Below are 16,281 nucleotides of genomic sequence, written 5' to 3'. Positions count from 1 at the left end.
GTGATTGTCTATTTAACCATTCCCAGTTACTCCTGGGGTTCTGAACCATCTCCCTAGAGCAACATTGTTACATAAAGAAGTAAAAGAAGAGTTCCCTAAGTTTGGTGATGCTGCCCTGAAATTTCCTGGAAGCCAGGCTGGATAGGGCTGGGCTGCCACGCTGCTTAGCACAAAGCCACCACGTAGAAGACCAGCTGTTTTTTTTTTTAAATAATTTTTATTGATTTATTTTTGGCTGTGCCGGGTCCTCCCAGCTGCGAGGGTTTTCCTCTAGTTGCAGTAAGCGGGGGCTACCCTTCGTTGCAGAGCATGGGCTCGTCATGGGCACACATGCGGGGTCTTCCAGGACCAGGGATCAAGCCCCTGTCCCTTCCATTGGCAGGGGGATTCTTTACCACTGAACCATGGAAGCCCCAAGACCAGCTGTTTAATAAAGATCCCCTTACACCTTTTGGCAACATCATAGCTTGTCTGTTGCCATCTGGAATTCAGGGCTCTCACATCAGATCTGACCATAAAGTGATAGTAAAATAAATCTACTTATTAGAATATTAAGCCTCTGATGATAACAACGATCTTCTGAGTAAAATGAACTTTCGATGTGAGCAGTACAGCCAACACTGATGCTTCATCACTTTCTTGCAAGGAGAAGCTACAGAATCTACTAGGAAGAGATGTGGTAGAAAAAATATTCACATGACTGAGCCTTCTAAACATCAACAAGCCTTGTTCTAAAAATCTGAATTACTGGGACTTCCCTGGTGGCCCAGTGGTTAAGGATCTGCCCTGCAGTGCAGCCACGTGCCTCAGGGAAACCAAGCCTGCATGCTACCTCTAGAGAGAAACAACTCAGACTCAAGGCAGCCAAAGAAGTATTTTTTAAAAAAATCTGAATTACTGAGATATAAAAATAGAAGAAAGGAATTCTAGGGAATATATCACTGTAAATGCATTCTTAGCCAAGACAGAGAACATAGGAATTCAAGGAAGACCAGGTTAGAAGGAAGGTTCACTATAGAAAAGGCAAGCATGCACAGGTCAGACTGCAAACTTCCCAAGTACTTCTCAGTTCACTAAGGCCAACACAGGCTAGATTTGAAAAACAACTCTCCCAAGTGATTTTACAAAAATGTATATATTTCAATACTAAGTGAAAGCCACTCAGTTGTGTCCAGCTCTTTGCCACCCCATGGATTACACAGTCCATGGAATTCTCCAGGCGAACATACTGGAGTGGGTAGCCTTTCCCTTCTCCAGGAGATCTTCCCAACCCAGGGATGGAACCCAGGTCTCCAGCATTGCAGGCGGATTCTTTACCAGCTGAGCCACCAGGGAAGCCCAGTTTCACTAAGAGTATATAGAATTTCGTTATGATTCAAACTGAAAATTTTCCTTACCCAAATTGCCATGGTAACTTGCCGTATTTGGATGAGCTTTAATTGCTCTGAGGAACAAAGCTTCGGATTCCTAGAAGATGAAATACATACAAGATAAGGTACCGCAGGCAATGCCAAGGTTTCATGCACAGTTTTATCGCCTATGGTTTTCAAACTTTGCATGTGCTCTTTGTTCCACCAAATCCTCCTTCCAACACTGAGGAGGCCCAGTGGGGCCACACCGTGTTGAAAAGAGGCTGGGAACGGTGACCCACTGCAGGGTGTGATGGAGCAAAGGTGACAGCAGGAGTCAGGACAGTGGCCAAAAAGAGGATGAAATATGCTAAGGACTCTGTCACCTCCCCTCCGGAAGTGGCGGGGGTCCTGCCACATCGAGCAAGCAGCTAGTTCAGGGTGCAGGGGAGGATGAACATAGGTCAAAGGGAAAGTGCTGGGCTCTGAGAACACCTGTGGAAGGGTCACTTCCGGTCAGCATTGGTGAACTCATTTCCAGGATTCTCCAGGTTAGGAGGTGGGGTCTGTGTGACCTTTCCGAAGAACCCACAACCCACTGGGGAACCCAGAAGCAGCCTAGTTAGTTGCAGAATTTGAGCAAAGAGAATGAGGCAGAAACAGCCACAACTGGGTCCGCTCTGCACAGGCAGACTTGCAAAAAATAAACGATACCCTTCGAAAGGTTATCAGTCAGCAAGATCTAGAAATTTAAAAATGTATATTGAAGCTATGAAATTCCCTGAGTATTCAACTCGAAAAGGAGAGAAATGCATGAAATATCTTACTGTGGTGTTGTTATAGAAAATTATACTGATAATGCTATCTCATGAGCTGAAGAGAAGTAAATAACATGGGACAAATGGGAATTAATCAGTACTTCTAGGCCTAGCGTGATCAAAATCACATACAGCCCCTGATTCAGGAAAGAAGTACTTCTCTCATGAAAGGACTAAGACGCTGCTTCTAAAAGTATGTTTTCTGTAACATCTGGGTTAGGAGGCCAGGATGCTGGTTGAAAATGCCCATTTGCTGACCTCACCCAACTGAGCCATGGGGAAGAATAAGCATTTGTGTTTTCACAGGCTCTCTCGGTGGTTCTGACACACAGAATTAAAATCTGAGATCAGTGCCATCGGGATTGGAGTCCCCCTGAGTAGACAGGGAGTTAAGTGCCTTGTGATTCATGGTCTACTGGCCTATCCTGGGAGCCCCGTCACACACAGCTGAACCAGTTTTCATTGGTCAGAAACTTCTAGGGCTTTGCAGGCGATCTGTAACTTCCTGCAGGTGAGGAGAAACCTGGAAGCAGGGAGAAGCAATCCTATCCCGCCTTGGACCAGTATTCTTTCTGTGCAGAGACCACCAGCCCCACTGCCAGGACAGCGTCACAGCCCTGTGCCGGGGAGGGGGCGGTGGGCTTCTCCTCCCCTCCCACGTCTGAGCAACAGCGATGATGACCAGAAAGCAGGTGGATCTGGGCCACAGATTCATCTCTCCGGCAGCTTCTCCAGGATGCAGGCTGACCAAGCCACACTGGTGTGCGGCTAGCACGGCTCAGGCCCCGTTCTCAACTTAACCGGGCAGAAGTCACACTTATGGTTCCTGCCAGGTGCTGGCACTCCGCGTGAGAAACCACAGCCTGAGGGCCACACACCTTGTATTTCTGGGACTTCCCCAGCACGTTCGCCAAGGAGAACATCAGAGAGTGATCGTTAGGTATTAATTCCAGTGCTTCTCTGCCAACAGCTTCAGCTTGGGCTAAATTACCTATGAGTGAAAAATGGAAAACTCAAAAAACACGTTTGTGCCGTAGTAGTGTTCTAGTTTAATTAACAAGGCTTTTGTGCATTACGTACAATCATGAGTAAACTATGTAATAAAATAAATGTGGAACATGTCACACACACACACACACACACACACACACACACAACATAAAACATACACACACGCGCGACCTACCAGCTGCAAAGTCATGGCAGTCCAGCACAGTTTTGATATAATATACTAACAGCTTTGGATTAAATTCTGTCACAGCATGTAAAATCTAATTTTAATTTCCCCCCAGATACCAGGTCTACCCAAATAGGAGAAAACAAGCCTGCAGAATAAGAATATCCCAGCAACCCTTTAATAACTGAGTATTTATAGTACTGAAGTTCACGTTCTACATTTCCTTTAGAAACAAGTGCATTTCTCCCTCCACACTGTACAGATGGGCTGACTAGCTTTAAATTCTGCCAAATGAAAACTATCATTTCTTATGGGATGGTTAGATTTTTTAAACTGGGGAACAGAGAAACTTCCAACTGATCCAGTCTCCCACATGCTAAGAAAACCAGATCATCAAGTTTGTTATCATTGTATCAAAAATAAGGATCTCTGAGGGTAGATTTGAGGGCATCTCCTTTGGATACCATTCATGAACTTTGGAGCATGGACTCAGAACCATCTGTTTCATAAGCCTGGAAGCCATCCTTATTTATTTCTGGGAACCTCCAGCATCTTGCTGCTGCTGCTAAATCACTTCAGTCGTGTCTGACTCTGTGCGACCCCATAGACGTCAGCCCACCAGGCTCCCCTGTCCCTGGGATTCTCCAGGAAAGAACACTGGAGTGGGTTGCCATTTCCTTCCCCAATGCATGAAAGTGAAAAGTGAAAGTGAAGTCGCTCAGTCGTGTCCGACTCTGTGCGACCCCATGGACTACAACCTACCAGGCTCCCCGTCCATGGGGTTCTCCAGGCAAGAGTACTGGAGTGGGGTACCACTGCCTTCTCCCTCCAGCATCCTAGATGATGCCAATTATCACATGACAGGCTTAAGATGAAATGAGATGTTAGCGCACACTGGCCCCATTACTCAACACCACCTCTAAGCAAAGGGTCACTTTCCCAAACATTCATATTCCAGTATGTCAAAGGAAACTCCATATTCCAGATTTTATATTTGCCATGCAATATATTGAACCCTAGTTTCATTAAAAAAAAAAACCTAACACACTATTAAAAAAAATCAGCTCTATTCCTTAACTATCCAATGGTGCAGTACTGGGGACTGACTGAATTGCTACTCCGCACCTGTGTTATCGAGGAGTATGATCATGTTATTCCAGGCCAGGCTGTGCTCTGGCTTCAGCACGGTAGCGTTCCTCCATGCATTCAGTGCATCCACGTGACGATTCAGATCTGCATACTGAAAAGAAAGCATGGATGCCTGGCAATCAATCAATATTCCAATTCTCTTTTGCTTTCTCTTTCCAAGCTCTAACTAACTCAAAAAAACCAAACTTGTATGTATTAAGCTTCCAAATTTTCATGTTAACTCATTTAATTCTCCAAACAATCTCAGGGATGAAGAGAACTATTCCCATTTCACAGATGAAGTAAACTGAGGCACATAAAGAGGAAATAACTTGCCCAAAGTTCCACATCTAGAAATGGGAGAGCAGGGAATGGGACCAGGTGGTTTAGCTCCTCAGCCTACAACCTTTTAACTACAACCCATAACTTAGTGATTCCAGGTGTTAAATGATGTTGCAAACCACTGAAAAGAGGTAAGGGAAAAAACAAAATCATTAGTATTTTTCTAGAAAGATTTCATATAGTCTAGGTATTATTTAAGTTATTATTTTAAATGGCAAACAAAACATTTAATGTGATTAAGCTCTATGTGTCAAGCTCACCTTGTGAAGAATGGTCTTCCTGCCTCTATCTAAGCTTCCTATGAAACTGTGAGTGTATCAGACATACTTTATGAAGTCTCTGGAAAAGTCTTAAGCAAGAACATAAACCCCTTTGTCAATCTGGAGCCTGTTTGCCTCCCTCAGGAAGGAGAGAATGATGTACTGCTGTCTTTTGAGAGAGAATGTTAACATTGATAATAGAATACAAAATGGTTAGTTCTCAATTTACATAGTTAATAAAAGCATGCAGAGGGAGAAAGTGATGGGAGTTTGTAGCAGGTGACCCTCTGGCTCTCTCTGAAAGTGAAAGTCACTCAGTTGTGTCTACTCTTTGCAACCCCGTGGACTATACAGTCCGCAGAAGTCTCCAGGCCAGAATATTGGAGTGGGTAGAAATTGACTTCTCCAGGGCATCTTCCCACCCGAGCTTGAACCCAGGTCTCCCACATTGCAGGCGGATTCTTTACCTAGCCCTCTCTAATTCAGTTCAAGTGCACATCTCAACTGAATGAACATGGTTCCTTTAACTCCGCAACAAAGTGCACGTGATGACAATTTATCAGAATTTAAGGCTATTTCCTTATTTACAATCAAGTCTGTCTTTTCCTTAGACAACAGAAACTGTGACTTGCCCTGTGACCCACACAGTAAATAGGTGACATATTATGCCAGAAAAAGAAATGTTGAGTGAATTATGGAAATATCTGTGAATATCCATTTCCTAAAGATGTTGAAATTTCCCACGAGACTCAGGAACTCTAGTTAAAGTACTTTAGCTCTTAAATGAGGAAATATGTAAAGTTAAAAAACTTCTAATAATTTAGGTTGCCTAATTATATCAACATTTAATTTCTTCTTTATATTTGATATTTCACTGATTTCTCAGTCAATTCTCTTCAGCAAGTAAGACGCATTTGAGTTACATGGATAAGACTCATAGGGATTTTCCAGCAAGAGTACTGGAGTGGGTTGCCATTTCCTTCTCCAGGGGATCCTTCTGACCCAGGGATCAAATCTGGGTCTCCCGCATTGTAGGCAGACGCTTCACTGTCTGAGCTACCAGGGAAGTCAGTTATATCAACATTTAATTTCCTCTTTATATTTGATATTCCATTGATTTCTCAGTCAATTCTCTCTAGCAAGTAACATACATTTGAGTCACATGGACAAGATTCATAGTGACATTCGTTCTAAAGCACCCAGGAAAACCAGCATAACTTCATTACATGAACATTCTTTACGTATTTTATTATTTATTACTATTTATTAAAGAATAACACCAGACTGAACCAGATAACATTTACTCTTATTTTGCCGTGAACTGGCTCAGACAGTATAAAATCTGCCTGTAATGCAGGAGACCCAGCTTTGATCCCTGGGTCAGGAAGATCCCCTGGAGAAGGGAATGGCAACCCAACTCTAGTATTCTTGTATCAAAAATCCCGTGGACAGAGGAGCCTGGTGGGCTATAGTCCATGGGGTCACAAAGAGTGGACACGACTGAGCGACTAACACTTTTACACACTTGCCTTTTATAGCAGCTATACAAAGTGAACAAGCACTTTAAGTGAAACAGAGAAAAATGGTGATTTCACAAGAACTACTCACCCAGAAAGTAAACAGGTAAATGAGCACATTATTTTCCTAATACTTCTATGCTTAGCTTTCTATGCCCTGCAAACTACATTTCCCAGGGTGCTTTGCTACTTGGCTCCTCCCAGTTAAGTCTCTGCCAATAGGAGTCACAAGTGATAATCAGATGGTTGGACAAGGAGTAGCCCTGTCCTCCATTCTTGCTTTCTCCTTCCTTATTATCCTTGGCAGCATCTCTACAGTGGTCATGTCCCCTCCTCCACAGTCCCAGGGCTGGACTGTGGTTGTTCTATCACCATCTCAGTCTTCAGTTCAGTTCAGTTGCTCAGTCGTGCCCGACTCTTTGCGACCCCATGGACTGCAGCACGCCAGGCCTCCCTGTCCATCACCAGCTCCTGGAGTTTACTCAAACTTAAGTCCACTGAGTTGGTGATGCCATCCAACCATCTCATCCTCTGTCATCCTTTTCTCTTCCTGCCTTCAATCTTTCCCACCATCAGGGTCTTTTCCAGGGAGTCAGCTCTTGGCATTAGGTAGCCAAAGCATTGGAGCTTCAGCTTCAGCATCAGTCCTTCCAATGAACACTCAGGACTGATTTCCTTTAGGATGGACTGGTTGGATCTCCTTGCAGTCCAAGGGACTCTCAAGAGTCTTCTCCAACACCACAGTTCAAAAGCATCAATTCTTCAGTGCTCAGCTTTCTTTACAGTCCAACTCTCACATCTCACATCTCAGTCTTCAGGTGATGGTAATTCCTGAGATGTGTTGCTTTCCATGAGCTCTTAAATTTTGGGGGCACCACCTCATCCCGTTTGTCCCCCTAACCCCAACGTGGTTTCCTTTTACTCCCTGAGTTAATATCATCTTTCCACAAGTGTTTTTCCAACAAATGCATAACCCGTTCCTTGTACTTAATCTTCTCTAACATACTTAGTATGGTTTTGGCTTTCCTGAATGGGTCCTGATTGATACAGTCAGTCTTTGCACAATGAACTGTGTCCAGTCACCATTACCACGGTTGTCTCATATCAGTGATGTGTCCCAAATAAGGGCTTCCCTGGTGACTAAGACTGTAAAGAATCTGCCTGCAATGCAGGAGACCAGGGTCCCAAATAATCCAGCTCCTTCTCATTTCCTATGTCACATGAGAACTGCATTATATTCCCTTCTTATCTGGATCCAGGCATCAAAACACATTTCTGTCCCCACTACTAAAGAGTGACTAAGGAGGATTTTTTTCCCAAACAGAAACTCTTACGTTAAGTCCTTATTATTTGCTATTATATAAATATACTGGTTGAGCTTTTAAAGATTAAGCTCTTAATGCTTTTAAGCTGTCAAGCAGGCAAAAGCTAGATAATTAAACCACAATAGAGGACAAAATCTTTAAATAAGCAAGAACAGTTGGCAGGAGAGAATGCAGGAAGATTACTTCATGGTAGCATAATTAGTAAACAATATACAGAGAGTGGCATAAGGTCTTCATACAGTTAAGACTACAGATGATCTACGTGAGAGTGCGGATGAGTTCCAGGGCCTGGAGCACATTGCTAGAAACCTCTAGTTTATATTCTATCTTCCTTTCTTTGAACGTTAACTTGGCTCATTTACCATAAATTCTCAATTTCCCAAACCCCAAGGAATTGCAGCGACTGGCAGCTACTGCAGAAAGGAAGAAGACTGCTAAGTATTAGAGCTTTATAGTATTAACCCAGGACTCCAGGCAGATACACTCACTTCACAAACAATAATGAGAAAAAAGAGCTGCTTCCAAAAAAGAGGAATAAAAAGGAATAAAAAAAGAATTCAACAGGGGCTGGGGGAGCAACGGATTGGGAGTTTGGAACTAGCATATACAAACTATTATATAGAGAGTGGGTAAACAACAAGGTCCTCTTGTACTGCACAGGGAACTACATTCAATATTCTGTAATAAACCATAGTGGGGGGGGAAAAAAACAAAGAAGAATTCATGTGGATCTCAAGAATACCATGTCAATGCAAGTCCAGGTATAGGCACAGTAAACAGTAATCTCTGCCATAACCACCAAGGCAGGTATTTGGATAACAGCCAACTTGTTTCCAGACCTCCTTCTCACTTCATGAACTTTGTAAGAATCTACCCTGCGTTACAAGTGATTGGATTTTCTGGTCTTTACTGATATCATTACAGAGAAGTTGTATTGTCTGTCCCGTCTCCAAGAAAACAATACAGAGGACCAGAATATGTGTGTGTTTGAGTGTGTGAGAGTTAGTCGCTCAGTCGTGTCTGACTCTTTGTGACCCATGGACTGTAGCCCACCAGGGTTCTCTGTCCACGGAATTTTTCAGGCAAGAATACTGGAGTGGGTTAGTAACCAAAATTTCCATTAAATAATCTCAAAGCCCTTTTGTGGGCTCCTGAGCTTTCTTTTATGGGGGTGAGGGGTGGTTCCCTGTAAAAACACAGGGAACCATCCCTTGAGACAGGAGAAAAGGAAAGCTCAGAAATCACATTATGGGTTTGTTTTTTTAATTTCAGTTTTTATCCGTGTTTTAAAAAACAGAGGAGCCAATGTTTATCAGGAAGTAACCCCTTGGAACACTGTTTTACAGGGCACAAAAGGACTTTAAAAATTGTAATTTACTCCTTAGTTTAACCTGTTGCCTTTATGATCTCTTAAAACTTGGCTAATTCGAGTTGGCTTGCTCTCTAATTAGAGCTTTAAAAAAACTCCCACATATTAGGAAATCAAATAGCTGCCTTCAACTGAGATAAACGTACGTGAAAGGACTTCATAAGATGTAGAGGGCAAGAATGGGTGTTACTATTCTCATTTTTTTGTTTAGTGTCTTTTAAAGAAATTACTTATTTATTTTTGGCTGTGCGGGGTCTCTGTTGATGCTAAGCCTTTTCTCTAGCTGCGGTGAGTGTGGGCTTCTCACTGCCATGCCTTCTGTTGCCCAGCACAGGCTCCCGGGTGAGCGGGCTTCAGTAGCTGTGGTTCCCGGGCTCTAGAGCTCAGGGCTCAGCAGAAGCGGCAACTAAGCAAGCTGCCCTGTGGCATGTCAGATCTTCCCTGACCAGGGATCAAACCCATGTCCCCTGCACTGCCAGATGGATTCCTATCCACTGGGCCACCAGGGAAGTCACCCGTTCTATTTTTTTCACTTGAATGAATTTAATCAGTTTTGCTTTTAAAATCCCACCTGAAGGAATAAAATATTTTAAATGACCTGATCACTTTCTTCTGCCTGGTGACGGTCAATCCTATAAGGCTGGACTAGGTTCTTCCTGATCAATCTCTGTTTTCCCCCAAAGTACCTATGATATAGTGCTACATAAAGAATCTGCCTGCAATGCGGGAGACCTGGGTTCCATCCCTGGGTTGGGAAGATTCCCTGGAGACGGGAAAGGCTAACCACTCCAGTATTCTGGCCTGGAGAATCACATGGACTGTATAGTCCATGGAATCACAAAGAGTCGGACATGACTGAGCGACTTTCACTTCACTAAGAGGGCAAGTACCAAACAGACATTACAATGATAACGGTATAAAGAGGGAAACAAAACCATGCTTTTCTTCCGCAGCCACAGGAACCTTACCAAAGGTTGGGTAAGCTTACCAAACGCCCCAGGTTGTAGTAACAATCTGGGTATTTCCTCCGGTGCTTGATCGCCGTCCGGTAACTTTGCTCAGCAGCTTGGAACCGCTTCAGGCTGTTTTGTACGATGCCTAAATTCATCCATGCGGCAGCAAAGTCTGGCCTGGAAGGTGAATGAGGAAAAGAAAGCATCAGCCCCCAGGAGACAGGGGTGCCCATCCTCGCCGTGAACACAATTATAAGAGGACACTTACTGTATCTGTACAGCCAAAGAAAGCAGCTCCTCCGCTTCCTGAAGCTCGTTCCTTTCTTTCAGGATGTTTCCCAGATTATTCATGGCATGGACATACTTGGGATTTAATCTGGAAGTGGAGAGAGAAACCAGGCCCGCAGTCTTCACCCAGTTCTCAGGCACTGGCAAACCTAAAGTTGGGGTCCTCGTGGGGACAGGTTTTTAGCACTAGAAAGTTACAATAAGACATGGATACAGTAAAAATGGCATGTCTTCTGCGAGATAAGCCGCTTGCAGTACCTCACTGCTTCCCGGTAGTATCTGATGGCCGCAGTCTGATTGCCTTTATCAGCCAGGTTTTTGCCAACGTTGTAGTGAACCTGAAAAGAGAGGAAAAACTTGGTTGGCAGCTGTCAGGCTTCTTTGTTCTGACCTGAGAGGCCCATCATACCTTCTAACTGAAAACAAAGGATTGTTGTTGTTGTTTAGTTGCTCCGTTGTGTTCAACTTTTTGGCGACTCCATGGTTGCTCACCCCACTGTAGCCCACCAGGCTCCTCCATCCATGAGATTTCCCAGGCAGGAACACTGGAGTGGGTTACCATTTCCTTCTCTGGGCGATCTTCCTGACCCAGGAACTGAACCCATGTCTCCTGCATCTCCTTCCTGCATTGGCAGGTGGATTCTTTACTGCTGAGCCACCAGGGAAACCCATCAAAAGTATTTCTCCATCATCAAATGTTCCCTTTGGAGGTGTACAATGTAAAGGCTAACAGAAGCCTCAGAGGAGATGATGCTACAGAAACATACCCACCTGGGTGAGTGCTGTGTGATGCTAATGACAGTAACCCTGGCGGCTGGTGGGTGCTGACGCGCTGCTTTGGCGTCACTGAGCGTCTTACCCAAAGCTGTGGTGCTGGATTTCAACTGAGGCTCCAAAGCCTATGTTTCTTCTCCCTGCATCACACCCATTTTTGAGGGGGCCAGGCAAAGACGGGCTGGCTGCTCAAGGCAATTTCTAGACCCACTCACTCACCCTGCTATTTCTCTTCAGGTAAGATAATGTTTCTTTGGGGTGTTAAGGGCGGCATCATTGTACCACAAAACTCATGTTGCAGTCCTAGCCACTAGTACCCCAAAATGTGACTGAATTGAAAGGCGGGGTCTTTAAAGAGGTCCTTAAGATGAAACGAGCTTCTTGGGGCCCTGATCCAATCTGAATGGTGTCCTTAGAAGAGGAGGAAATGGCGACATACAATGAAACACGAGGGATGCCCACACACAGAGGAGAGACCACAGGAAGACCACGTGAGGGTTTAGCAAGGAGTCCGTGAGCCAAGGACAAAGGCCTCAGGAGAAACCAGCCCTTCTGATGCCTTGGTCTTGGACTTCTGGCCTCCAGAGCGGTGAGAAAATAAAATTCTGTTGTTTTATGCCACGCAGTCCACGGTATTTTGCTATGGTAGCCCTAGTGGACTGATGTAAGGGTTTCCAAGGTGGCTCAGTTGTAAAGCATCCTCCTGTCCATGCAAGAGACACAGGTTCAATCCCTGGGTTGGGAAGATCTCCTGAAGGAGAAAATTCCAACCCACTCTGGTATTCCTGCCAGGAGAATCCCACGGTGAGGACCCTAGTGGGTCCCAGTTCACAAGGTGGCAAAGGGATTGGTTGCAAAGAGTTGGGGGTGGGGGAAGCAGAGGATGAGATGGTTAGATAGCATCATTGATTCATTCAATGGACATGATTTTGAGCAAACTCCAGGAGACAGTGGAGGACAGAAGAGTCTGGTGTGCTGCAGTCCATGGGGTCACAAAGAGTAGGACACAACTTAGCAACTGAACAATGACAATGGACTGACATATGGTGAATTACAATAATGGTTTGTATACAGTCTAGTAGCATTATATCTGAACATTCAAAACCCCTTCTAAAAGTATACCCACATCTTGCCTTATCAATCTTCTTCAAAATATACTAATATTTCTAGAAGGGTATAGAACAGTGCAATATTCTTTAAGCACACATGTAGCAGAGATTTGTTTTTTAACTCCCAATTTTAAAGTCTATATTTCTATTTTTACTTCCTCAGACACAAGGAATCACAAAACAGGAAAATCATGGGTGACAGAAATGTGTAATATTGTGCAGCACACTATATAATTTAAACTCCCCGAACCAAATTACTGTCTATCCATAGGTATTACCATCTTCAAGTTACAGCTTGGAGGAGGCTATGGCTGGATCATGGGTTTGGAAAAGTGCATTCTAAATGGTTTGATTTTGTGCTTGTCTCAGCCCCAGCCTGGAAGTGTTAACTTCACTCCTGTCCCGCACACGAAGGGAGACTCCAACCTGTGAATGTGGACGTGCCTGTGGTCTCCAGAATACAAACACAGCTCCTACACAGACTTCAACTCAGCGAGCTCCTGCCACTTCCTGGGAAATTCTCTTTTCTCAATCAAATGCTCAGACAAAGAGCTGAACTGCCCTCTGCAGTAGAGCCACTGTTCTGTTAGACCCGAAGCCACAGACCAGGAGATCAGCGGAGGGAGGAGGGCACCTCTGCAGAATCAGACTGCAGTGCAGTCAGTGGAACCAGTTAAAGATCAGAGAGCCCCCTAGAAGGCAATTGGCCCATAATTACGACTAGAGAACAGGCTTACCCAGAGGCCAGTCTTATCCTATGGGTTATATGCAGGGAAATATTTGAACAGAAAACCCACTTGAAAAACCAAAGCAAAATGCTCAGAAACAGTTTACTTAAAATAGAGTTTAAAGAATGATTTTTGTTTCCATGGAATGTAAAGGACTGAAAAAGCCTGTTGATCCTTGACCCTCCCCTCCAGCCTTTGTGATTCATACGCCAAGGCAACGAACCAGCACAGAAGCCACAGATAAGACCCACAGTCAAGGACATGTAACTATGCATTCAACACAGTGCTAAAACCACGGTTTCAAATTTTCTGTCAACACTTGATGTTAAAATGTTTTAAACACGTAAAAGTCCTATCACCCATCCTGCCTCATCCTTAAGGGAATACCTCATTGTGGTAAATGATCCCTTTCATTGCTAAACAAACTTAGCATTGCATCCCAGGATTGATATAAAACGCCACATACTTTCAGGCCTCGGAAACGAAGAATGGCTGCAGTATAATCAGATACTTGGTATCTCATCCATAGTAGGAATTTAATTTCTGTTTGGCTCAATTCAATCACTAACATTGAGTTCTTACCAGATGCAAGGCACTGTGGGTAATTCCAATGCCCGACCAGGCTCGGCACCGAGTCGCCTCTGTAAATCTGGGCCTGGTTGGCAGCACAGTTGCCAACTGCTAAGTTAACAGTCAAAGGATGGAAAGTGGAACGAGTGCAGCAAATGCTGCACTCTCCTGCAATAGAGTCAAATGAAATCATCCTAAAGGAGATCTCTTCCCTGAAATCAACCTAGCTTTCCCCCCCTGCCCAAAAAAAAAAGTGTAGATAGTTTTAATACACTTCAATTTAATAGTGCCAAGTAAAACAACAACAAAAACCCCAAAACAAACAAACAAAAAACCAACTCTGTCTTGCTCATACTAAATGTGCTTAGCTGCTCAGTTGTGTCTGACTTTTTATGACCCCATGGACTGCAGCCCGCCAGGCTCCTCTGTCCACAGGGATCCTCCAGGCAAGAATACTGGAGCAGGTTGCCATGCCCTCCTCCAGGGGATCTTCCCAAACCAGGGATTGAACCCAGGTCTCCCGCATTGCAGGCAGATTCTTTACCTTCTGAGCCACCAGGGAAGCCCTATACTGAATGGCATCACTAAAAAATGTTCCTGGAAAGGCTTGTCACTATCGGCTGACACTTTGAAGATGAGATCTTATGTGTATGTTTTAAATTTAAAGGAGAAAACTACATACACAGACACACAGTTGTGTGCCTGTCTGTCTGCACAGCCCCCCTGAGTTTTGTAGCCTGTAATATATGACATCACTCACACTGTGTAGGCTCACACATCACATGGTCCCATCCCCGCTTGTTCCCCAGGGTAACCTGGGTGCAGCACTGCCCCAGGTATCTACCTACCACCTGAGCTACTGACCCAGACACCGTCAGCTCCATCTTTCTGTGCTTCAGTTTCTCCCATTTGGAAAATTACAGAACATAATAATCGCTCTCTAAAAACCTTGGAGGGAGGATAATGGAAATTAATGGCAGAGCCTCTACAAAGAAATCTGAGTTCCTTCTGGGGAAGAAGTACATAAGTAGAAGGGGTAATTACTGCTATTCAAACAGAAAAGTAAAAACAAAGCAAATCTATTAAAATTTATGAAATTAAATCACTGGCTGATTTACTTTCAGTAGCATAACATAAATGTCTAGGTCAGCAAATCAAATCGACAATAAAAGGTTGAAGCAATTCACTCTTTTATCTAAGCCTCTTAACTATAGAACATGAACAAGTTTTTTTAAACCAAGGAAAAGATAAACAGGGAGTCAACACGTTTTAAATGATACTATCCTTCACTCCAGGGTCACAGTAAGACATCAACTATTCATTAGATTTCTTCATATAGTTTTGCTTGAAATCACTTCTTTCTCTTAAACATAGAATGTGGAAATGAGATAGAACTTCATGGTGCTTTTATTGCCCCTGCTCCAAAGAGGATGGCTTTTGGGCATCTGAGGAAGTTCCGATCCTGAGGACACCAGAAGACACCATTATTAATCACATAATGATCTATGCATGCTAAGTCGCTTCAGTCGTGTCTGACTCTTTGAGACCCTATGGACTGTAGCCCACCAGGGTCCTCTGTCCCTGGGATTCTCCAGGCAAGAATACTGGAGTGGGTCGCCATGCCATCCCTCCAGGGTATGTTCCTAACCCAGGGATTGAACCCCCAAGTCTCTTATGTCTCCTGGGTTGGCAGGAGGGCTCTTCACCACTAGCGCCACCTGCCTGCTACTGCTAAGTCACTTCAGTCGTGTCGGACTCTGTGACCCCATAGACGGCAGCCCACCAGGCTCCAATGTCCCTGGGATTCTTCAGGCAAGAACGATGGAGTGGGTTGCCATTTCCTTCTCCGAAGCCCTAAGAGAAAACATTCTCACTTAGCTCCTTGGCTTCCCATTTTGAGCAAGTATCATTCCCTTCTTTTCATTTAATGGGACAGCCAAAACTAAAAGGAGCCTAAGAAAACAAGTATTTCTTGAGCACCTACTGTGTTCTAAGTACCGCATCAGGGCACTTCAGAGGCCACGTTCATGAAGGCCTCATGACAAGCCCAGGGGACAGCCATGGCCCCCCTCCTTGCTACAGATAAGGGCGTTCAATGTTCAAAACAGTTTTGCCCAAAGATGCACAGCTGGGTAAGCGAAGAGATGGAGTTCATCAAGGATACAAGTGAAACAAATTCCTACCAGACCATGTCAACAAGAACACTCCCAATTTTAGAGTCTATGCATTCTATTTTTACCTAATCTGGCAAAAACAATTCCAGGCAGAGAAGCCACAGGTGATGGAAACGTGCGTACCGCACACCACAGAACATCCTTTAAATTCCTAAACCAAACTGCTGTCCACTGGGAGGTGTTATCATCTTCCAGTTATAGATTGGAGGAGGCCAGAGAGCATGTTTCAAAAAGTGTGCTCTAAGAGGTTTGACTGTGGGCCTCCCCAGACCTGAGCCTGAATGCGTGGAGTTGCCCACCCTGCCACCACCCGATCCACAATCGGACCAACTGAAAGATGAGCAGAAACGTGTTTAAGAAATCTGCTGTTTCCCTGACACTGTCTGGTTTTAATGATTTC

At 44.3% G+C, this 16,281-nt stretch overlaps 1 protein-coding gene across 4 annotated transcripts in view; it reads right to left on the bottom strand.

Moving 5' to 3' along the window:
* The window catches only part of TMTC4 (transmembrane O-mannosyltransferase targeting cadherins 4), a 58,309-nt gene that overhangs the window by 4,052 nt on the left and 37,976 nt on the right, over positions 1 to 16,281 (bottom strand). For 3 of the 4 annotated variants that reach the window (XM_020898606.2, XM_020898607.2, XM_070471445.1), the window contains exons 12-17: positions 10,785 to 10,864; positions 10,507 to 10,614; positions 10,274 to 10,415; positions 4,470 to 4,584; positions 3,046 to 3,158; positions 1,398 to 1,467 (exon numbers count right to left, since the gene is read on the bottom strand). In XM_020898606.2, the coding sequence (XP_020754265.1) occupies positions 1,398 to 1,467; positions 3,046 to 3,158; positions 4,470 to 4,584; positions 10,274 to 10,415; positions 10,507 to 10,614; positions 10,785 to 10,864 (628 nt within the window). Of the gene's footprint in view, positions 1 to 197; positions 662 to 1,397; positions 1,468 to 3,045; positions 3,159 to 4,469; positions 4,585 to 10,273; positions 10,416 to 10,506; positions 10,615 to 10,784; positions 10,865 to 16,281 lie in introns of those variants that run through there. The other variant, XM_070471446.1, reaches the window with a different exon arrangement.

The sequence above is a fragment of the Odocoileus virginianus genome, chromosome 8, assembly GCF_023699985.2.
Source record: "Odocoileus virginianus isolate 20LAN1187 ecotype Illinois chromosome 8, Ovbor_1.2, whole genome shotgun sequence".
In the NCBI taxonomy this organism is placed as follows: domain Eukaryota; kingdom Metazoa; phylum Chordata; class Mammalia; order Artiodactyla; family Cervidae; genus Odocoileus; species Odocoileus virginianus.
This window is presented reverse-complemented; position numbering and strand designations above follow the sequence as displayed.